Source organism: Triplophysa dalaica, chromosome 4 (assembly GCF_015846415.1).
Source record: "Triplophysa dalaica isolate WHDGS20190420 chromosome 4, ASM1584641v1, whole genome shotgun sequence".
NCBI lineage: Eukaryota > Metazoa > Chordata > Actinopteri > Cypriniformes > Nemacheilidae > Triplophysa > Triplophysa dalaica.
Window position 1 is genome coordinate 1103766 of NC_079545.1, and position 23735 is coordinate 1127500.

At 44.8% G+C, this 23735-nt stretch overlaps 2 protein-coding genes across 2 annotated transcripts in view; one reads left to right on the forward strand and one right to left on the reverse strand.

The window, feature by feature from the left end:
* Window positions 1-23735, forward strand: part of LOC130418786 (astrotactin-2-like) — a 238938-nt gene that overhangs the window by 190735 nt on the left and 24468 nt on the right. Inside the window, exons 15-19 of the mRNA XM_056744877.1 lie at window positions 293-397; window positions 7597-7776; window positions 13634-13896; window positions 20341-20474; window positions 21987-22135. Coding sequence (XP_056600855.1) covers window positions 293-397; window positions 7597-7776; window positions 13634-13896; window positions 20341-20474; window positions 21987-22135 — 831 coding nt within the window. The remainder of the gene's footprint in view (window positions 1-292; window positions 398-7596; window positions 7777-13633; window positions 13897-20340; window positions 20475-21986; window positions 22136-23735) is intronic.
* trim32 (tripartite motif containing 32) lies at window positions 8028-11896 on the reverse strand. Its single transcript, XM_056744878.1, has 2 exons — window positions 11832-11896; window positions 8028-10925 (listed from the first exon to the last, which is right to left on the reverse strand). The coding sequence occupies exon 2, from the start codon at window positions 10903-10905 to the stop codon at window positions 8926-8928; it is 1980 nt and encodes a 659-aa protein (XP_056600856.1). The 5' UTR covers window positions 10906-10925; window positions 11832-11896; the 3' UTR covers window positions 8028-8925.

Genomic DNA, 23735 nt, shown 5'->3' on the forward strand with positions numbered 1-23735 from the left:
GGCATCACAGCGAGACCGAGGGCAGAGAACTGATGTATCGAATCAAGTCTTCATTCATATCAAAGTCTGCCAAGTGACAGATTCTTTATTGTGGTAAATCACTGTAATCCACTCACACTACAATAACATTCAGTCAAGAAAACCAGCAGCAGGCGTGAATCTACAGCACTAAATGACATTACAGCACATTATCATTCACAGTTTGAAAATTCAGTCTGTTTATTAGGTCCATACGTAACACCTTAACAAGAACTCCTTTGACATCATTTCCATTCATCATGTGTGTTTGTAGGAGAAGTTCAGTTCAGTGAAGCCACAGGATATCCCATGATGCAACAGTGGAGAGTGCGGAGTAACCTGTACAAGGTGAAACTCAGTGCTATCACCCTGTCCACAGGTAAAACATCTGCACACACAATCACATGAGAAAAACAAAAAATATATTCAAGTGTGATATTTCTGTTTCTTTAAACTCAAAACAAGAACGCATACTTCTACTTTTTTATACTTCATTAAGCTTACACTGACACTTAAGGATACTTGAGTTATACTGATTTCAAATGTCAAAGTGCATTTGTTCTCTGTTATACTCAATTGATTGAGATATACTTAAAATTATGATGAAGTATTCTAAGTGTACTTGACCGGCAAATGTTTTCCAAGTATAAAAGTTCACACCTAAATAGGAAAATTTTATTTTAATGCAAAATAACACATGACTAGAAAACGTCTTGGTTACGTATGTAACCTCAGTTCCCTGATGGAGGGAACGAGACGTTGTGTCGAGAACGACAGATGGGGTTCGCCCTTGAGAACCAATCAACTCTGACTACTATAGAAAAGGCCAATGAAATTTGGCGAATGCAATTTGCATGCCGGGCTCCGCCCCCGGAAATCCGGTATAAAAGGAGGCCGGCGTGCAGCATTCACTTACCTTTGTTCTGAAGAGCCTGAGACCTCTCAAACTGCAGCAGAATACGATACGTGTTCGTGGCATAAGGGACACAACGTCTCGTTCCCTCCATCAGGGAACTGAGGTTACATACGTAACCAAGACGTTCCCTTTCTGTCGGTCTCTCGACGTTGTGTCGAGAACGACAGATGGGGTTGCCTATGGAAAACGCCACAACGCTGTATCGCGTCACAATCTCTAGCGAAGCGACGATAACAAGCCTGGGCGTGTCATCTCGAAGCTTTCGTGAGACTGTAACCTTCCAGTGTGGTGGTCGGGGGGTTCCAGAGCTTTCTTGGAGAAAGATGGGTACAGCCCTGACCGGTAACTTTCACGGACGGGGCCTTAGCTCTCTATAGGCGAGAGGCCGTCCAGATCAGTTTACACCGGGTAAGCGCGACTCTTAATCAGGGAAGCGCTACAGAGGCCACCTCCTACCCGTGGGGAGGAATATTGTGGATATAGGTATGGTCTCGTCCTTGGAGGAGAACGCATGGAACGTGCGGACTGAGTAGTTAACCGCGAGGTGGAGGCCCACCTGGGGAAGCTCATGGGTTACCAGGAGTGGGAACCATTCTCATGAGGATACATCAGACGGAACAGCCCACGGAGGGGGTGTTACAGACGTCCGGTAGCACTAGGTCCGGTTAGAGCTATCTGTGATAGCTCACATGGTATCCCGGCCTAAGGGGGAAGGCTGCTCTGCCCAGCCAGCCCCCAGGGGGTGCTTGTTTGGTGATGGATGGAATGCCTATTCTTAACCAGTGTCTGGGTAAGAAGGGAGGCTGGTGAGGTACCAGTTTCTTAGCGATGTGTTCGGGTAAGAAGAAAAGGTAAATAGCACACTGACCCAACCTGTTAGAGGGTGGAAAGGTGCTTTCGCAGGCATACGCCCCCCCGGATGCCAGTCCTACATGTCGCCACGCAGGACGTGGGCTGACACCGGGTTTACGCGAAGGTTGTTAACCCTTGCGAAGGTGTTTGGGCATAGCCCAACCCGCAGCTCTACAGATGTCTGCTAGAGAGGCGCTTCTACCAGTGTCCAGGAGGTGGCTAAACTCCGTGTGGAGTGAGCCCTCACTGCCAATGGGCATGGGAGATTCTGAGATCGGAATGCCGTCGTAACGGCGTCCACGACCCAGTGCGCCAGCCTCTGTTTGGAGACAGCCTTCCCCTTCTGCTGTCCTCCAACAGACACGGAGCTGGTCAGAGCTTCAGAGCTCTGCGTGCGGTCCAGTACGTACTGGACACAACACTAGTCGGGTTGGGTCTTCCTCCCCTATGGGGAGCGCCTGCAAGTTCACCGCTTGGCCCCGGAGGGAGTAGTGGGAACTTCTTGGGCACGCATCCGGGCCTGGGTCTCAAGATAACGTGAGAGTTTCCAGGGCCGAGTTTAAGGCAATCCAGGGACACGGAGGATGCTCGGTGGTCCCCTACCCTCTTGAAGGAAGTGAGCGCCGTCAGGAGGGCCGTCTTACTCTATGAGGAAGATCGGAACCTCCGAGGGGCTCTTTGGGGGGCCCTGAGGCTCCCCAGGACCACTTAGGGTCCCAAGAGGGTATGGAGCGGAGATGAGGCGGATTCCGCCCTCTCGCTGCTTAGGAACCTGGTGACCAGGTCGTGTTGCCCTAGAAACTTTCCACCGACTGAGTCGTGATGAGTGGCAATAGCGACTACATACACTTTCAGTGTGGAAGGGAGATGTTAGTCTCCAGTCTCGTGAGAAGGGGAACACAATCCTGATCAAGCACCTCAGTGGGTCTTTCTCGTTGAGAAAGACACCAGGACGAGAAGAGGCACCGTCTAGAGGCGTGTAACCGCCTAGTAGATGGGGCCCTAGCCTGGGTGATGGTCTCAGCCGTATAGGGGGAGTAGCCATCTTAGGATCTTCTCGTCCCGTCTAGAGACCAGACATGGGTGTTCCAGAGGTCTGATCTGGGATGCCAGAACGTGTCCTTCCCCTGAGAGAGCAGGTCCTCTGTCAGGGGAATGGTTCAGGGGGAGTCGCTGTCCAGAGCATCGGCTCTGAGGCCAAGTGCGGTTAGACCGGTGTGGTGTAACCAATAACACTTGGTGCTCCTGCTCCCTGACCTTGCACAGAGTCTGTACAAGAAGGCTCCTGGGGGGGGGAAGGTGTGCTTCCGCCCATCCCGCGGCCAGCTGTGCGCAAGGATATCTGTGCCGAGGGCAGGGACTATCAAGCGGGCAAATGGTGGTGTTACGGGAGGTGAACAGGTTTTACCTGGGCCTACCCGAACAGCCTCCAAATGAGCTGGACTGCACGGGGGTGGAGTCGCCACTATCCACGAGGCATAAACTGGCGAGAAAGCACGTCGGCTGTCTAGTTCAGTTTGCCCGGGGTGTGTGGCCTGCAGGGAACGAGTCACCTGTTGACTCCACCGGAGGAGGCGTCGAGCAAGTTGTGTTTAGCTGCTGTGTGCGAACGCCACCCTGACGATCTGTATTCGCTACAGCTATAGTGCTGTCCTCGGAACAGCACGTGCATGTCTCGCACGAGAGGCCGTAGCCTGCTCAGTGCAAGTAGCATAGCCCACAACTCTTGGCAATTGATATGCCAGCGCAGGCGGGGGTTCGTCCAACACCCCACCTGCGTGCCCGTTGCACACTACACCGCACCCCTGCAGGGAGACTTCAGTCGTCACCACGACCTGCCTCATAACCTGCTCAGAGGGACCTGAGTCCGTCGAAAAAGTCATAAAGACTAGGGGTTATGGTGCGTCGGCAGCAGGGCGGCATCACCATGCGCCTGCTGCCGGTGTGCCACGCTCTCCTCGGAACTCGACTCTGAAACCAGTGTTGGAGCGGTGTCATGTGCATCAACTCGAGGGGTATTAACCCGCGAGGACGCCATGTGTCCCAGGAGCCTCTGAATTGTTTCAGGGGGACCGCTGTCTGCCTAAAATGTTCATTTCAGACAGTTCAACACTGGTTGGGCACAACTGCGGACAGGTGTGCCGACATGGTGACAGAGTTGAGTTCCATACCGAGAAAGAGGATGCTCTGCACTGGGGAGAGCTTGCCCCTCTCTTGGTTGACCTGGAGTCCCAATCGACCTAGGTGCCGGAGCACCAGGTCCCTTTGTGTACATAACAGATCTCGCGAGTGTGCCAAGATAGGCCAGTCGCTGAGATAGTTTAGTACCCGCTCGCCTTCCTCCTCTCAGGGAGAAAGGGCGGTCAGGGACAGACCGAAAGGGAGGACTCTGTACTGATATGCCCGCCTCTCGCACGCGAACCGTGGGAACGGCCGGTGTCGAGGAGGATCGAGACATGAAAGTAAGCGTCCTTCAGGTCGATTGCCACGAACCAATCCTGACACCTCATAGATGTCAGGACGCGCCTCTGTGTGAGCACCCTGAATGGCAGCTTGTGAAGGTGCTCTGTTCAGGGTACGCAGCCTTTGGGGGCAACCCGCCGTCTTTCTTGGGAACGATGAAGTGCGGGTGGTGACCCACTGAACATCTTGGTTTTGAGGGACGAACTCGATGCCTGTTTTGCCAGAAGGGTGGTGACCTCTACCCGAAGTACGGATGCGTCCCTGCCTCTGACAGAGGGAGAGATGATGCCCCGAAACTTGGGTGAGTCTCTGGCGAACTGGATCGAGTAACCAAGACGGACCGCCCTCATTAGCCAGCGAGACAGTGTGGGCAGCTCTCGAGCTCCCAGGGACTGTGACAGGGTGACCAAGGGGACGGTCTGCTTCATCATTCCCACGGGGGGTGGTTCGTCGGCTGGCGGAGCTAACCATGTCGTGGGGAGTCCCCGGAGGGAAGGTTTGCTCCGCCTACTTACCTGCCTGGCGGGACAACGGCACGCACTGTCGGTTTGAGAGTGGTGACGGCTGTCGTATGTGTACGACCTCACGCCTCGCCAGGGTGTGAGGTCGGTTCGCCGAGCACAGTCCAGTGGAGTGTGCGATCGGCTGCAAGTAAACCCGGGGAGAACAGAAAACTCAGTGAGTAAGTGGGCGCCAAGCCCTAACAAGGGCCCGGCTTTGGTGACGAGGCAGGAGTCGTCCCGTACCGACCGATCAGAGCCGTGGCTGTGAAGGTTCGGGTCCGATGTTGTTCTCCCTGGGGTCTTCCCGTCAGTGTCCCTTCTCGCGAGGAGGTTGCTGACGGGGTGGAGGTTTCCCCCTCGACCTCTGCTTCCGGGGTGCGGCCTGTGGGGGCACAGGAACCGGAGCCGATGTCGAAAGGGTCCTGGGTTGCAGGGAAGCAGACGTCACGTGAGATCTCGGAGGCCTGTAGGCGGCCGAGTCGCGGCGTGAAAAAAATGTGGTTAATTGCCACTGTCTGCTTCGCCGTCAAAAAACTGCTGAGCGCAGTCCTCGACGGTGTTACCAACAACCCACCCTGCGAGATGAGTGCATCAAGAAAGCGGACTTCCTTGCTGTCACTCTTCTGCACAAGGTATAGCCGGGGGTGTCTCTCCTGGACCACTACCGTGGACATCGTCCGACCCAGGGCCCGTGCCGCCGCCTTAGTCGCCCGTAGAGCGCTGTCAGCGGTGGCACGGAGATCCTGCATTATACCCGGGTCGGCCTTACCCTCGTGGAGCCCTCTCAACGCCCTGGCCTGGCGGACCTTCAGGATGGCCAAGGCATAGAGAGAGGAGGCAGCCTGGCCCGCAACATCGCAAGCTTTCGACACCAGTGATGCCGAAGTCTTACGTGCTTTGGACGGTAGGAGTGGTCGATCCCCCCCCAGGCGGTAGCCGTCCGCGGCACAGGTGCACCGCGGGCGGACGTTCCACCCGGGGGATCTCGACGCAGTCCTTGGCTGCCTCACCATCGAGGGAAGTAAGGGAGCCAGAGCTGGTTTCACTGGAACGGTCCGTGAGTGGAGCGTTCCAAGTTTTACACAGCTCCTCATGCACCTCCGGGAAAAACATGGCACCCGGGGTGGGCGCGGTTTGCACCGCGCACCGACCTCGGGAACCACGTATCCCCGGGTTAGCACGGATGACATCACTTCTGCTTCCTCCTGAACTCGACCGCTGGGGGTGGAGTTTGGATTCGGCAGAGTCGGATGCCAGTCTCCCTCCGATGCTGCCAGCGACATCTCATCTACGTCACACATCGTTTCCGAGTGTGTGCGTGAGGATCCGGACGGTATGCCACCGCCGGTTGGGGAACGTTCAGAAGAGCGAATCGGGGTGCGATCGGCCCGTGAGCACTTGGCTGGCGGGTTTACGTTCGCAGAGTTCCCCATATCACTAACGCTGCTAACGTGGGTGGTCATCGGGGCCGTAGCCACAGATGTCACAGCCCGGGTAGCAGACGAAATGGTGGCTGGTTCCCGTAGGAAGACAGCCACCCGTGACCGCAACTTCTGAATGACAATCTGCCCGCAGTGCAGGCAGATGTGTCAACGAACGCTGCTTCAGTGTGCTGGACGCCCAGACACCTAATGCAGCGATCGTGTCCATCCCCCTCCTCAATGAGGGTGCCGCACCCAAGAGAACAGCGGGACATGCCGCGCTGGAGAATGCTCAGTCAGTCCTGAAAAGGACTTTTAGAAAAAATCTCTAACACCTCCGGAACCGCCGAGACGCCCAGGGGAAGGTCGCTGCAGGAAGGGACGATCCGCTGTAACACGTCGTAGCACCAGCGTGTAGTTGTAGAGGATTGAATCCTGAGTTGTACTCATGAGCGATGGCTCTGAAGAACAAAAGGTAAGTGAATGCTGCACGCCGGCCTCCTTTTATACCGGATTTCCGGGGGCGGAGCCCGGCATGCAAATTGCATTCGCCAAATTTCATTGGCCTTTTCTATAGTAGTCAGAGTTGATTGGTTCTCAAGGGCGAACCCCATCTGTCGTTCTCGACACAACGTCGAGAGACCGACAGAAAGGGAACTATACTAACAAGTATACTTGCAGTTTAAAACTCCTAAACTAATAGTTTACTAAGATTGTACTTCAAAGTATACTTTTATACACTAAAAAATGTGCCACACGTATTGAACTACAGTTGTAAACTATTAGTATACTTTTACTGTAGTTGCAGTATAATTGGAATGTAGCTGTAAACTAGCCCAAGTATACTTTAAACTATAATTCTATTAATTAAAAGTGGGCCTCTTTGGTCCAAAGTAGTATTGAAATAGTGCACTTACAAGTATACTTAATATTATATACTTCCTACGTAAGTATACTTGAAATTTGTGAAATGTGGGAAGAGGTATATTACAGTAATCGATGTGCTACTTTAGGTTTAATTGAAGAATTTGGTTATTCACAACGCAAAAATAGGCAGTTCTAAAACACTTTGACTTTGTAAACGTTATTATATATTATACCATGGTCTGTTTGAATACTGGATTCTGACTGGCTTGAAGGTGTGCATTAAAACCGTTTAATGCACGGGTAGTTCCAGTCAAATTTGATCAACGTCTGAAATTAACTGATGTTAATGATGTTAATAAAATTAACATCATTTTCACCTGTCTGATCGAAAAATGTCAGTAACAATTTTGACTTTGCAAATGACCATGGTATTTGCAGGATAATCCACAGCTAGCTGTGCATTATAGGATTTTAATCCACGGCTAGCTGTGAATCCCTTACTTTTTCATACGTGAATGTAGATCATAAACGTATGTGTGCTGGTCCGTTTTGTCAGATTTCTCAAAGGTTCTGAAGTCTCTGACGCCGGACAGCACACGAGAAGAGATGCTGGCGTTTGTTCAGCAGTACGGCAGTCATTACATCTCTGAGGCTCTGTTCGGCTCTGAACTCACCTGTAACATCTACTTTCCCAGTAAGAAGGTCCAACAGCAGCTCTGGCTCCAGTACCAGAAAGGTAAGAGAGAACTCAATTTAAACAAACAAATCAGTCAATGAAGGTTGAATCTAAAGATGTCGTCTCATGTGTGTTAAGAGCTTTTAATGCTCTGCATTCATATATTACTCATGTGAAGCGCTTTAACAACATGTGCTATTTCTAATCCTGTGGCAGATTAAAATAGTTTTGGGAAAAGATCTTCAACACACTTACAATTGTGTACCCATAAACTCTAGGTTAGTCAGCATTAAACCTCATCATGAAGATAGTTAGTCATGAAAAGTCCAGATATGTTGACTTTATTGCACGCAGTTTGTTCAAGAACAATACAAACAAGAATTTGGGATTCGTTTCACAGACACCAACAATGCATAAACACTTCACCATGTTGTGATCTTATGAACGTTTTATTTGAAGTACAACAGAGGCATGATGGGTAATGAGAAAGAACTAATGGAGAAGTGCATCTCTATGGCTTTATAAATGATTACACTGGCACTGCTGCTGATCTAACTGAAATTAATATAAAGAAGTGAATATTAAAGAAAACCTCATCAATCCAGAGCTTAGAGAGCACATTCTTAATGTAAGAAAGGGTAACAGCAGACCAGAAGTGTGCAAATCAAAGATGTCTCTAATATCTTCGATGATTTTAGAAGTGCTAAAATGTGTGTGTAGAGTATTTAACAGCTATGACATGCGTGTGTGTTGACAGTCCGATTACAGTACAAACAATGTTTAACAGTAACAGACAACTTAGAACTCGATTGCTCCCCCAAGTTTAATGTTCACGAGTATTTTAACATCTGAGTAAACACTGTGAAGCTTCACTTCACAGGCTTGACATATAAGGGGGCACTTTAACATTGAGGCATTGTGGGAAAAAACTAGGACAGGAGAATATGACGACACACACACACACACACACATGTTTCTAGTACTTCAGCTTGCTTCTCAATTGTTCAAAACGCAGTTTTAATGTCTTTAGAAATTACAGATGAGAACAAGCGTCCACACGCTCTGTTATTGCCATCAGTTGTGCTGTATTCGTTCAAAGCAGCCAAAGTAAAACACGTCTTCCAGTCGTCCGTGGCAGTGGTGAATCGCATTTATGATGTTGCCGTTGAATTAAAGCACTTCTAAAAATATCCCCCACATACTTCGCGTCTAGCAGGTAGATGAACGTCTCCTCTGCAAGTACGTGTAAACCTTCACGCAGTGGTCCCAGCAATCCAAAACCAGTAGTTGCCCCTTCTGAGTAACCGCGACCCCTACAGGGCAGGTTAGACCCTCCTGAATGAGAACGTTATGGCCGCCTTCTTTGGGGAACTGGAGGATCTCCTTGCGGCCGCTGTCCGTCACGAGCAAGTCGCCGTTGGAGTCCACGCACATGCCCGTGATGCATCGGAAGTCCTCGGCCTCAGAGAAGAAGTGGCTGAGCTGTTTTCCCAACTGGCCGTCCATGCCCACCGAGCCGATGGAGAAGCCCCCCTCCAGGTGATGCTCGTTGTGTCTGTTCTCAATGTTCAAGCCCAAACCCTGCGTGAAGTAGACCGTTCCGGAGGAGTCGCATGTCACAAATTTGGGCCGGACCGCCGAGCACAGACGGTTGTAGTTCACCACCCCTACGTTGCGATCCACCGCCAGGCACCAGAGCTTGCCACCCTCCACATCCGACACCACAAACTGACCCGAGGGCATGGCGGCGATCCCCCAGGGCTTGATGAGCTGGTTCTTGTGGCAGGCGACACAGTGGCCATCTGCAGTGTAAACCTTCACGGAGTTGTCGTAGTTGTCGGTGACACCGATGAGGCCCTGATCGGTGATGGCAATGGAGAGGGGGATGAGGTTGGGCAGGTCGGCCCCAAGGAAGCTCAGGACGAAGTTGTCGATGCTGCTGGGGTTGCGGCGGATCTCCCGTTGGAAGCCCTTGCGGTTGAAGATCTGGATGCGGTAGTTCCCCCGGTCGGCCACGAGCACCTCTCCCTGTGACGTGACGCAGATGCTGACCGGAAGGTTGAACATGCCGGGCAGATTCCCCTTGCAGCCCATCTTTTTCACGAACTGACAGACCTGGCCGCCGGTAGCCCCTGGAGATGGTTCCCCGCTGTCGACGGACTTGGACTTGAAATTAACGGGTGAAGCACAGACCGCCTCTTCCACCGCCATTTCCATATCAATATCCCGATAAATGTCAAGAGGAGCGGCAGCGGCTAACTCCAGTATGTCTTCCTCTTCTGCGTTCACGGTTGAGGGTTTTGTAGTCAGCTGTCCCACGTCTAAAGGTTTTGAGTGCTCGGTTTTAAGCAGTTCAGGGTGCTGTAGTTTCAGAACGATGGGCAGATTGGTTTTTAAGTCAAGGTCCTCTTCGTCATTATTGCTTTCCTCCTCTAACAGAGCGATATCGGTCTGCTTGATTCTCATGGTGAGATAGTCGCAACGGGACACCACCTGAACCTCAGCGATACTGAGCAGGTACGTCTGCTCCTCCAGAATCTGTGCGTTGAGCTTCTCTATTTCGGCCATGGAAGCAGTGAAGGACCGGCGGGAGCGGCTCAGTTCTTCCTGGAGCCGCAGTTCAGCCTTGGCGTACTCCTGCTGGACCGCCTTGTACTTCAGTCGGAGCGATTTTGCGACGTTGTCGATGGCGGATTTCTTTTTTTGAATGTTGCCCATTGCCTCCCGCAAGTCAGTGAGCTTCCCGCCGAGGTCCTTCCGACGCTGTTCGGCGGCCACGCGAATGGCCTGCACGACGTGACCTTGCCGCTGGTGACTCTCGCTCTTGCAGATGTCGCACAACACGACGCCACAGTCACAACAGTACTGACGGGGCAGACGGTTCTTACAGGATTTGCACATGAGACCCATGTTGGATCCGCATGAACTGGCGCAGTCGATGATCTTCAGCACGGTGAGATTGTCGGCCAGCTGGGAAATGCTGCTCATGCGGGAGACTTTACTGCAGAAGGGACAGCGCACGCCGTTGATTGTGCTGGCGAGCAGTTTCTCAAGGCACTGGCGACACACGGAGTGACCACACTGAAGCAGTTTGGGCCGGAGCTGGTCCTGGTTGTAGGTCTCCAGGCAGATGGGACATTCCAACACCTCCCGAACCAGCTCTGGATCCAGAGACGTCAGTGAAGCCATGATGTCTTCTGGTGCGTCGTCTACGGGAGAGAAAAGAGAATTTTGTTGATTGTAAATGTGTAAGCAGTCGTGGCTTGTTTCAATACTTACTTTTTTTACATATACGCTTTTTCTCATCTAGACAGCAGAGAATACAATGCTTATATATATGATGCTATTTAATGATAGCAAAATGTACACAACACTGCCTTCACTAGTTCAATGCAATTGTATACTTTGGACACATTCATCAGCAGCTCTTCTCAGATGGTGATTCATCTCAAAATGACAAAATATCTGACCAATACATCCGTCTGTCACAAATGTTTATATCAGTCTCACTGTAATCCATCATTATAAACAGCTCTGGACTGGGAAGGAACCACTAAACTTTGAGCACATACACAAGAGCGCATACAGAGACGTGATGACGTCACATCACTATATCAGCGGTGTGTGATGACATGCACCGGTCCTGATGCTGCGTGCTACCACACCTACTGATGCATTCGCGATCACATAATCACAGGGATTAACGAGGTAAAAACAGAATTTCAGAGAAGTCATTAATACTGAAGGAAAACAACGTCTCTTACGTGTGTATATTTTGGTCGACAGCTGCCAATCATCAGTTTTCAGAAGCATGTAACGTTATTGTCATTTTTAGCATGTTTAATAAATGCACACGTCGCATTAATACAGCAGATCATTTATCCGAACAACAGTATGATAATATGTGGTGAGAAATCTCAATAACTAGTGTTTAACGTGTATAAACACAGGCCCAGACTTCAAAACAATGCGATCTGAATCTCTTCGCTCTGTCTATCAGCGCGCGCGCCACCCGTGACGACACACGCAATCATGACATACAATAAACACGTTCACGCACATATATGTTGAGATTACTGTAATTAATAACAACTCTCATAATATTAGTTTCTTACCGTCAGTTCAACAGCAGCTCGCCTGACGTGACGACGCGCGCGCCACTTATGTCAGCGGGTGCGCGCCTAACTGCGGAGATGACGTCACCACGGCTGGCGGACTCTTCTTGTTCGCTCCGTTTCATTGGTTTGTTAGGAAGGGGTGCGCGTCAGCGTGTGTTGATTGACGTCAGATGGCACCAATCAGATACGCATGTTAAAGCATCCAGTCAGTTTCTCAGTAACATTTGTTTTTAGACTAAAGGTAATTTTTTTATAATCTGGAAGATATTTTAATTGTTTAAATTAAGCAGGTACGTTTATATTCGTTTTCTATGGTGTTATGTTTTAATAAAATAATCATATTATTTATTATTATGAGATAAATATAAAATTATTGTATTATTGTTAATGCTTTATTTTTGATATAATATTGATTTATTTATATCATCATTTATAACAAGAACAAGTGTCTGTATGTGCGTTTTCCCAATATATCGATGAAGTATTTACATGTACAGTATAGTCAGGCACCGCTAGATGGCAGCAAACATCTGTGTTACAAACCTTAGCATTAAAGTAACATAAAATAGTATTAATGCCTTACTGTTATACCAAACGAACTAAAATGTTTGTGTTTAATTAAAAATATGAATTCTGCAAAAAACAATTTATGAATGAGTCAGTTGTTATAATAATCCATGTGTATCAGTGTTGCTGTGGGCTCAGCAGAGGGCGCTGTAACCTCACAACAGTGTCATGTCGGTGTTTCATTTTCTGTGTGGAAAATGTCCTCAGTGTCAGCATAGACATAAAGATCTGAATGAAATTGTGATTCTGAATAGAATAAAGATTAAAGTTTGTGTAGGCATACAGATCCCCTACATTGTGATAAGCATCCAAAAATGCTTATTTGAAAATGTAAAAATTAAAAAATGTTCCTGTGAGGATTAGTTTGGTTAAGGATAGAGCATGGGAAATAGGAGTAACACAATCCTACAGTGTAGGCCTACTAAAACTTACACAAGGTCATTCAAAGCACTTTACATACAATGATAGACAAAGGAAAAATCTTTAAAAAGCAAATTTCTTAAAGTCACAAATACATAAAATTTTACTTTACTTAAATGCAATATTTGAAAATGTTTAAATTAGTTGAAAAATTTAATACAAATAAAAAAAAATTATAATAATAAACAAAAATTAAAATAAATTAATCTTAAATAGCAACATAAAAATACATAATGACATGACAAAAGAATAAAACAGAATTGCTAAAAATATTACACAAATCAAAGCTAATTTAAAATATTAATAAATCTAAACAAAATTCAAAACAAAACTATAATAACTGCTGAAAACCAGTCAGTTTTGCATAACCCGAATGAATTTATCATGTTTCCATGTACAGTATTATGCACAATGGGATGCACTTTTTTCATTATTTTCAGATCTGTCATTAAATGTTTTAATGTATTAGTTTTTGTTTTAAAACAAAGGTGCTGTACAATGCCATCGGAGAACCATTTTGAGCTGTATGGTTCTCTGTACAGAAAACTTTAGCGTCTGCAGAACCTTTCTGTTTTACAAAAGGATCTCCGTGGTCCAAGTTTTTATAAGACTATATGAAATTAAGACAGAACACTGTGCCTTTAAGAACCTTCTTTATGAACCCATTAATGGTTCTTCTGTGGCATCGCTGTGAAAAACCTCAAGTAGCACATTTATTATTTTAGTTATTTCATTGTTATTCTCATCATCTGCTTGTTCTGATCCGAATCACAAATCTATACCAGTGATGTCTCTCTCTCTCACCCTCACAGAGGTCACAGAGCAGGGGGGCCGGCGTGACCTGAAAGCCGTGCCCTTCATCAGTTACCTGTCGGGTCTGTTGAAGACGCAGCTGCTGTCTGATGACCTGGTGGCCGGCGTGGAGATCCGCTGTCAGGAGAAGGGCAGCTGCCCGGCGGCCTGTCATCTGTGTAGGCAAACGGGTCGTGAGACGCCCAGCCCGACGCCCGTCCTGCTGGAGGTCAGCCGGGTCGTGCCCCTGTACAGCCTGGTGCAGGACAACAGCACTAAAGAGGTAAACGAAAGAAAGTTTTTATGGAAAATTAATGCCAGTGATTTTTTCAAGAAGAACTTTTTTATTCTCAAGTTCTTTAGAAAAACATCTGAATTAAACGTACAGCTAACTCTCAAGTTTAAAGGGACAGTTCACCCAATAATGAAAATTCTGTCATCATTTACTCGACCTCTTGTCATTTCAAACCTGAATGAGTTTCTCTCTTCCGCAGATCACGAGAAGATGTTTTGAAGCATGTTGTTAACACGCACCAATTAACTTGCCATTGTTTTATGTCCGTACAATAGAAGTGAATGGGCTCCAGTGCTGTTCACTTACAAACGTTCTTCAAAATATCTTCTTTTGTGTTCTGCGGAAGGAAAAAGTAGTAAAGGTTTGAAATGACAAGAGGGTGAGTAATAGCTGACAGAAGTTTCATTTTTGGGTGAACTGTTACTTTAACACACCTTCTACAATAAATGTATTAGGAGCATTTGGAGTTGATGTTGTGTAGTCGAGAAACGTGTTGCACTTCACCGGACACACCAGCAGATGGCAGGAGTGATTTTCTTTGTAATTTTAACATCGGGACCTATATGAAAAGACTGTTTGAAGTAACATCAGTCTCACAGTTGCAAATATTTTCATTATTTATTCACTCCCACGTGATTCCAAAACCGTATGACTATGTTTATTCTTCAGAACACAAAAGAAGATATTTTGAAGAATGTCGAGAATCAAACAACACTCAACCACATTGACTTTCATTGTATGAACACGAAACCACTGAGACATTTCTCGAAATATCATAATTTTTTGTTTCACATGAAAAGTCACGCACAATCACATAAATGATGGCAGAATGTTGACCATAATGTAATGTCTTGGCTTAAATAAGGAGACATTAGCGATAGCAGTCCGTGTGTCTTCTGAGTCACGGCTGTAATGAGGATATTAAATGATGTTTTGAAGCAGATAGCCGGACTGTCTTTTCCACATCATCCTTTCTGCCACTGACGTCCTGACACAGAAGATGCTATTAACCAGCGTCTGTTCTTCTGCAGTATCAAGAGACCAGAGAGAGTGACTCACTAACCAAATGGCCCGGCCCCCGCCCCGTATCCGACGACATCTCATTGCTTCTCACGCCGTAGACGGTACCTGTGTGTGTGTCTGGGCCTCACCGCTTACAGCAGCGTTGACAATAACGAAAAGCTGGCAATCGATAGCAGACGGTCCCCAGCGGGGGTCTGTCGATAGGTAAACAAACAGGAGAGCCAAATGTCTCCCCCACCCTCGCACTCGCATACAGAGTCGACTAGGCTGGCGCACAATGCGCTACGAAGATGCAGCGAGGTTATGAGGATGATATTGATGTCATCGACCCTCGGGGACGAGTCGGGACTTCTGAATCGAGACCCACAGAACACACGCATTCATCTCTTTAATATCTCAATTATTTCTCCTGAACGTCAATGAGATTAAGCGAATAAACCTTTTACGCAGAAGTAATATCTGAGATGAGAGACCTCACAAAGGATCTGTGTTTGTTTTATATCACCGTTTTAAGTTGATGCACAACTGAAAGCTCAGTCAGATCTCCTGAGCAACATCTGAGCAATACGAGTTTTCTCTGGGAACATGGTTCCTCCTCTAGAAACCAAAATTTGAAGTTGTGGGATACTCTGCAAAACTTCTTAAAAGTGTTATTTATTAACAGTCTAATGGGTGGAGTGTAATTTATTTGTGTGTGTGTTACGGAGATACGGCGGCTTATTGAAAGCACTCCTGTTAACATGAATTAAACCGCTCCGGCAGGGAATTGCCGTTCAAAGGCGCGTCCGCCTTTCGCAGACGCCTTTGCGTTCGCTCGGGAAGAAAGCCACTCTTATAAGTTGGTTTTAAAGCCCAACCGAGATGCTGACCGAAATCAATTTTCCAGGGAATGCTATACCCATGGATTTTGCTGGCCATTCAAGTAGATGGAGGAAGCAAATCGAATCAGCTTTCAAGCAGCCCTGAGCCCATTCGCCACTTTAATCGGCCGTCCTCGTGTCCCCTCCTGACCCGCGGGTTCAATCGAAGGCATATCTCCCTTCCTGGAAGATGCTTATAGGTGTTCCTAGAAAGACGGACATTTCCTTCACTACATTAGAGCCAATGATGGGAATGACCTGTTTGCTGAGCTTTTGGGTCATCGGATGAATCAATTCCTGTGGCCAGCTGGCTAACGTTTGCACATATCAGACGGTGATTGGGGACAGTAATGGGCTGAGCTCACAGGAGTCAAACACGTAATAACATTTGGATGTCGTGATCGCGTGATTGTTTCTTGGTATCGAGGAGAGGTTCTGTGAAGTCCAAGAGGCTCGTGGAAAGCGGTCTGTCGTAAACACGCAATTCTTGTTGTGAATCTTTTATTCTGCGCAGATATTAGACAAATTGAATCATGTAATCATATTAGTTTCTTATATGGGGAAACAACAATTGTATTTAAAAATGTAATAGAAATGGATGACTGAAATGTGACCGAATAGAAAACTAAATCTTACCAAATATCGAAGAAAATATATAAGTTATACCAGACTGAATAACCAGACCACATAACGACGAAAATTCTGATCGAATAACGAAGAAAAATATATTAGCTATACCAGATCGAATAACTAGACCGAATAACAAAGAAAAATCAGACCGAATAACAAAGAAAAATCAGACCGAATAACAAAGAAAAATCAGACCGAATAACAAAGAAAAATCAGACCGAATAACGAAGAAAAAACCCGACCGAATAACGAAGAAAAAACCCGACCAAATAACGAAGAAAAATCTGACCGCATAACGAAGAAAAATCAGACCGAATGACGAAGAAAAAACCAGATCGAATAACGAAGAAAAAATCAGAACGAATAACAAAGAAAAAACTGACAGAATAACAAAGAAAAAATCTGAACGAATAACAAAGAAAAATCAGACAGAATAACGAAGAGAAAACCCGACCGAATAACGAAGAAAAACCCTGACCGAATAACAAAGAAAAAACAGACAGAATAACGAAGAAAAATCCCGACCGAATAACGAAGAAAAATCCCGACCGAATAACGAAGAAAAAACCTGACCGAATAACGAAGAAAAAACAGACAGAATAACAAAGAAAAAAACAGACTGAATAACAAAGAAAAAAGAGACAGAATAACGAAGAAAAAAGAGACCGAATAACAAAGAAAAAACCCGACTGAATAACGAAGAAAAAACCCGACCGAATAACGAAGAAAAAACAGACAGAATAACAAAGAAAAAAAACGACCGAATAACAAAGAAAATACCCGACCGAATAACAAAGAAAAAACCCGAACGAATAACGAAGAAAAAACCCGACCGAATAACAAAGAAAAATCTGACAGAATAACAAAGAAAAAACAGACAGAATAACGAAGAAAAATCCCGACCGAATATCGAAGAAAAAACCTGACCGAATAACGAAGAAAAAACAGACAGAATAACAAAGAAAAAAACAGACTGAATAACAAAGAAAAAAGAGACAGAATAACGAAGAAAAAAGAGACCGAATAACAAAGAAAAAACCCGACTGAATAACGAAGAAAAAACCCGACCGAATAACGAAGAAAAAACCCGACCGAATAACGAAGAAAAAACAGACAGAATAACAAAGAAAAAAAACGACCGAATAACAAAGAAAAAACCCGAACGAATAACGAAGAAAAAACCCGACCGAATAACAAAGAAAAATCTGACAGAATAACAAAGAAAAAAACAGACCGAATAACAAAGAACCATACCATTCTAAAAGCTCCAGAATATGACATTTGTTATTTATTTTGGATAACCCAAAGTTACTTAGTTATTCTATAATTTTGAAGAGTTTAATAATAATTTATGTTTTCTAAGAACGTTATGCTAACATTCCCTTTAAGTTATAAAAAATATAGAAGACAGAATGTTTTTAAACAATCCACAATCTATTTTTTACAACAATATTTTAAACCCATTTTTATAGCGTTTAGCAATGCCATATAATGTTGATAAAACACCCTTTTAATGCTGCTTTAATGTTTTTGAGAACATTTGGAAAACGTTCTGAGAACATTTTAAGAACGTTTCCTTTGAGCTGGAATATAAAGTGTGTGTACATGTTCGAGTGTTATCAGTAAAGTCTCGGACTGATGCATGGCAGAGTTCCACTAAGGGTTTCCCCATCATCACATCAGCCGTCCTCCTCCTCTGACCTCCAGTAACCCCCCCCCCCATTAAACATATACATACACACACGCACACCCCTAATTACATTCCCTGTTTACTCAGTGGAAACTGGCTTGGGTTACTCTGCAAACATAAACACGCCAATAATGGCTTTGTCTATTTTCACATGTGCACTTGAGCAGTCACGCGTGTTTTTCTAGGAAGCGGCTGGTGGTAAATGTATGTGCACGTCTGCTGCCCGCTGTTTGTCTGCGAGCGGCCCGGCTCTCATTGCTGTGATATTTCACGTTATGCTGTTCCCGTCATCTGTTTCCCATTTGGGGAAAATGTTTGATTAACCCTTTCGCAGTCGCCGAATGCCGCTCTAATGGGCGTGTTTCTTAAACCATCAGTTTTCTTCCTTTCAGGCGGCGCTTTGAAACGGCAGCTTCATACAGGCTTCCTGAGCGCAGACCCTTCACAGCCAACACACACACTTCTGTCGGTCGGGTGTTTAACTGCAAAGCTGCGGCTGCAAATATTCAACATGCATTATTTTGGGTTGCTTGTTCATCTTAAGGTTTCTTCTTCTTCACTCACAGGACGTCCCGTTTCTCTGTTCAGTTCATAGAGTTTATAATTCTGTTTTGTAACTATCATTATTAATTGTAAAACACTGATATAAATGTATAATGACATCAAATTTCAAAAATGAAGTTGTAGCATCGAGATTAAAGTTGTCATATTTTGACAGACTCACAACACACAGAGAACAATACTATAGAAATAATCTGAGCAAAATAAAATATAAAATAATTATGGGAACTACATTATTACATTATGCGAAATGTGTGAATTTGAATAGTGAGACAGCTGCTCTGTCATTGCCAGAAAAATTGTATTTTCTATTTATATTTTATTATAAGTTTACCAGGATAGTCTCATTGAGATGTAAAGTTTTAAAGTAACACTAAAAACGTTACACATAAAACAATAATTGAAGGTATGATTTATATTAAAACAAACAAAAGCTGTAATCGAGTTGAAACCTAGAATTGCAGGCTATTTTATGTACATATCTTTACGTGTGTCGAAGTCAAATGACGGCAAACTGACATTTCTAATGAATTAGCACCATGACAGTTCATATGACAAATTATAAGCATCATAAATTCTTTTAGCATTTTGCTGCATCAGCACCAGATCATCATCATCAGTATATCATACTATACATCTTTTAGTGCACAGTTTGTGTCCATCAAATACTAAATAATAACAAAAAAACAATAAATGAAGATAGATTGTATTTTTTGAGTTCACTTAAGTGTACGTATGTCTTAAGAGCTCAGTAATAATAGCTATATTGAAACGTATAGTGTTGCTGTTCATCTAGACTCTGTTTGTGGTTGTCAGCCCCGTGACTCTGCCAGGCATCTCTCATGCAAGTCATTACAGCGCAATGGATCGCCGTCTTTCCCCTTCATTGCTCGGCCTCTCTAATAACTTCTCATTCATCAAGAGCGTTTAGAGAGAGTTGCCTGTGCGTAAATAAGGGTGAGGTCTGGCAGCCAGAGACCTGCTGATGCTATCAGCGAGAGGACCGCTTTCCCTCCACCGTCTGTTTCTCCAGGGCTTTCCTCAGATGGGACCCGAGATTTTTAAACGTGTATGCTGACACGAAGAACAGGTTATTTAAGAGGACAGTTTATCCCAAAATATAAAGTTTGTGTCATTATTTATTTATCAACATGCGTTTGGAAGCCTGTATGTGACTCTCGGAACACGAAAGAAGATATATTGAGAAATGTCTCTTTGGCTCGAAGTCAGTGGGGTTCAGTGTTTTTTGATAATCACCATTCCTCAAAATATCAAGCTACAGTATGAACATAGGAAGAAAACCTGAATGATTTTAGTTTGAATTACCACCACAGGACAGTTGGGTTAAAATGAGTCTTCCACTGTGTCTTTCACTGTGCCGTGTCTCACGAGCCCCCTCAGTCTCTGCCTCATGCTTGTCCTGTTATTGCCCCTGAGATGGAGTCTCTTGACACTCACACGTGGCCTGACCTTTTTTGGCTCAGCTTCCAATTAAATCTCGACAGGTTTTCGTCTGCGCTGAGTGTCCCGAGATGCCCTTCGCCGGCGTAACTTCACAGAGATACAGCACTTGTCGAGAAGAGGTGGCAGCGCGAGTTGACTCATCGCGTACGGACGCGGCTCGTGGAGATAATTGCATTTCTCTCACCTGTGCCATTTATTTTGCAGGCCTTCAAAAGTGCAACGATGAGCTCATACTGGTGCGCGGGGAAGGGTGATGTCATCGAGAACTGGTGTCGCTGTGACCTGACTGCTCTTGGCAAAGACGGCCTGCCCAACTGCAGCCCCCTGCGGCGGCCCGTGTGAGTTACGCTGCACTTTGGAAACGCTGGTTTTGAAGTCTTGTTCATGACATGTTTGATTCATTTTTCAACGTTTTTTGTCCTTTATGTGAATTTTAAGGCATCATAGACAAACCCTTGATGTCAAGGCTGTTTCATGGCTATTTCAAGTTGCCTGTAATTCAAATCAAGGTCAAATCCACCCATATTTTCTTATAAAGCACTTTTATACAGATTGTTATAAAGCAGCTTTAAAATAAAGTTCATAAAGTATGAAAACGACATGATTGATTGTTTTGTAGTACAAAAGGTGAAGTAGAAATGTTAGACACTTCATGCGCTCAGTGTTCACAGACAATAATGGCAACATTCAACTCGATTTATCCTCACTCTATAACTGTACTGCCTCATTTTGACAAATTTCCAATCAAGTCGTTAGTGTAAAATCCACTAGAACAGGAAATTAGGGTGGGGCGTATTGAGTGGCCCCTCCTACTTTCAAAATAGCCAGTTGCATTTCCCTTGATCCGCATTGAAAGATTATGTTTTGAATGCTTCTAAATGTGTATTTTAAGATAACCCTATTTCACAAATTTTCTTAAGCCATATTCATACTAAAAAACGGAAAAACATCTCACTTGGACTTCCACCGCAATGTTTCTATGATACCCTAAAATACTGCTCGAGATATTTGAAATCATTTGTCATGTGCAGGGCTCAATGCTAAGGATTTTTACTACTGGCCTGGTCAAACAAGAGATTCTCATTTTTTACTGGCATGGCCAAAAATGTTCATGGGCCCCACCACAAAAAGTAAAAAATAAATAACATTGTCTAGTTACATGTTTTTTTTTTACTGATGTAATCTTAATAAATATGGCTATAATACCATGAAAACTATAAGCCTAAATCACAGACATTTAAATTATTGACAACTAATCAGTAAATGATAAAGTAAGAACAAACTATGTGCATTAGCAGAAAATAAATTTAATAAATTATCAGGTATCAAAAATTTAATTATGTCAAATAACCATTTATGGTCTTCACTGTATAAATAAAATATAGAATAAACCTTACTAAAGTAACAATTTAACCGGTCAGAAGCAGTGAATGTTTTTGGTCTCCGTCCCTTGTTGTTGGATGAACATAAAAAGATCTTAATTATGCTGCTGCCCCTTTAAGAGACGCAAGGATCTATTATACTGTAACACATGAGTTGTTTTCAAATTGATTGCGTTCATTTAAGACATAATGGATGCCTTTAACAAGAATACTTGCTACTATGGGAGTTTTGACATCATTTTGTATGGATATGTCTGTTTAAGAGTAAGAAGACATACAGTAAATGAGAACTCAATTCAAAATGTTTTTTGTCTGAGATGCGGCTTTACGGCAGCATGCATATCTCATACGTATCTCAAGGTATATTATACAGCTCCGGCCTAATCAGGCAACATTATTCTTGAGCCCTGATATGTCAACGCCAAGTGATGTGTTTGAAGGATGATATAAAAGGCTTTGTGTTCGCAGGCTGAGACTGGCTCCTCACCTGGAGCCCTCCAGCACGATGGTGGCCCTGGAGTGGGTCGATGTGGAGCCTCTGATTGGCTACAAGGTTTCCGATTACATCATTCAGCATAAGCGTGTGGAGGACCCGTCGGAGGCAGAAATCTACACAGGTCAGCATCGCAACAATCTGATTCACACAACTTCAAAAATAATGCTGTGAAATGAGCATGTGCACGGGGAACTGGCGGAATCTCGGTGTGTACTGATGGCATCATTTAGTCCAGTCGGCCGGAGATGTTTGACTCTGTCTTTGGGTCTAATGGACCTCCTCAGATGCTACGAGATGGATCCAATCATTCTGATGTGAATGGGCTATTCTTACGTCCGTGATCAATTGAGAAATCTCATTTCCGAGTGCTGGGTAACTGCGCTTCAATCAGACCTCCAGAATGACGTGGTCCTGGTACCCCGCGGTCAGACTCTCAAATACATAACTGATAGATCTTGTCAAATCTTGTTAAGCTCCCATGGCGATATGATGAGGTAGAAGAGGACGAGGGGACGGGTGGTGGGTTAGTAATTGAGCTGTTCTCCTCTCGCTTGACTCATAGCATGTGACTCACAGCCTGGGCGGTGGGCGACAGACAGAATGTACAGATGGAACCAGACCCGCTTTAGTCATGGGATCCAATCCAGAGTGCTGATGAGATCCAGACGCGTCGGGAGCACATGTTGTGTCATCTTTTATTCTTATCGGTCGTTTGAGTAGCGCTACCAGAAAACACAAATATTCAGGTTGTGTTGTGGATGCACGTGCAGTTGTAAACCATCCGTCCGTATGGTGAGCTGGTTCCATTTAAACCTTTCCTTGGACCTCAAAGAGATGTTTTGCAGCGTTCATTTGTTTGATTTAAAGCCTGAGTCCTAAATGCTTACTTGAGTTGATACATTACACTGTATTTTCAATCACATTTGTTGGGCCCGTTTCGTTGCGTCTCATCATTTGTGGCCTTTTTTCCTGAAGGATAATGAGTTTGTTACCTGTCAGACACAACCAAGTTATTTGAATTACTCATTAGCGATTCATCCAGACGTGAATCATCGTCTTTCTAATGAGAAGGAGAAATAGACAATCACGTTTGTATGCATTTGTCATTTTGATGTCGCTGCGTGAAATACATCCAACATCTTTTCATCATTGGGCAGGCAGGATATTTTCACATTGATTCTACAGATATAACGTTTTAAAAATGGTTCTGAATTTGAGAGAATAGAGAAGTCCACACTGTAACAATTAAGATACAGAGGAACGATCGGGGTCAATGTAGAGAGATTTGTTTTCAGCTGATGAGTGATCAAACATGGAGAACCAGTGAAGATCCGTTTGAATTTAAAGGACTTAACACTTAAAATAAACATGTTATTGCTTATCGGTGTGGAGACCATTCCAAGTTTTGATTCAATGATCATTTCTAGATGTATTGTGGTCAATCCAGTATGTGTTGAATTTCAACAAAATCGAACATCAGGAGTGACATAAAGTCATTCAACAGAAATGTGAAAGACTGACAACATGACAAGACACACTGAAAACTGAGATGAAAAAATAACGATTATCACGTTAAAATAAATGTAGAAATATTACTGTATTACTTAAAAGTGAATAGGAACTTGTTTTCTTTGCAGTATTTGAGGTCTAAAAATGTATATGAAATTTGGCAGAAATATTGTTAGTAGTTAACAGAACGAAACAAAAATGATAATTTGACA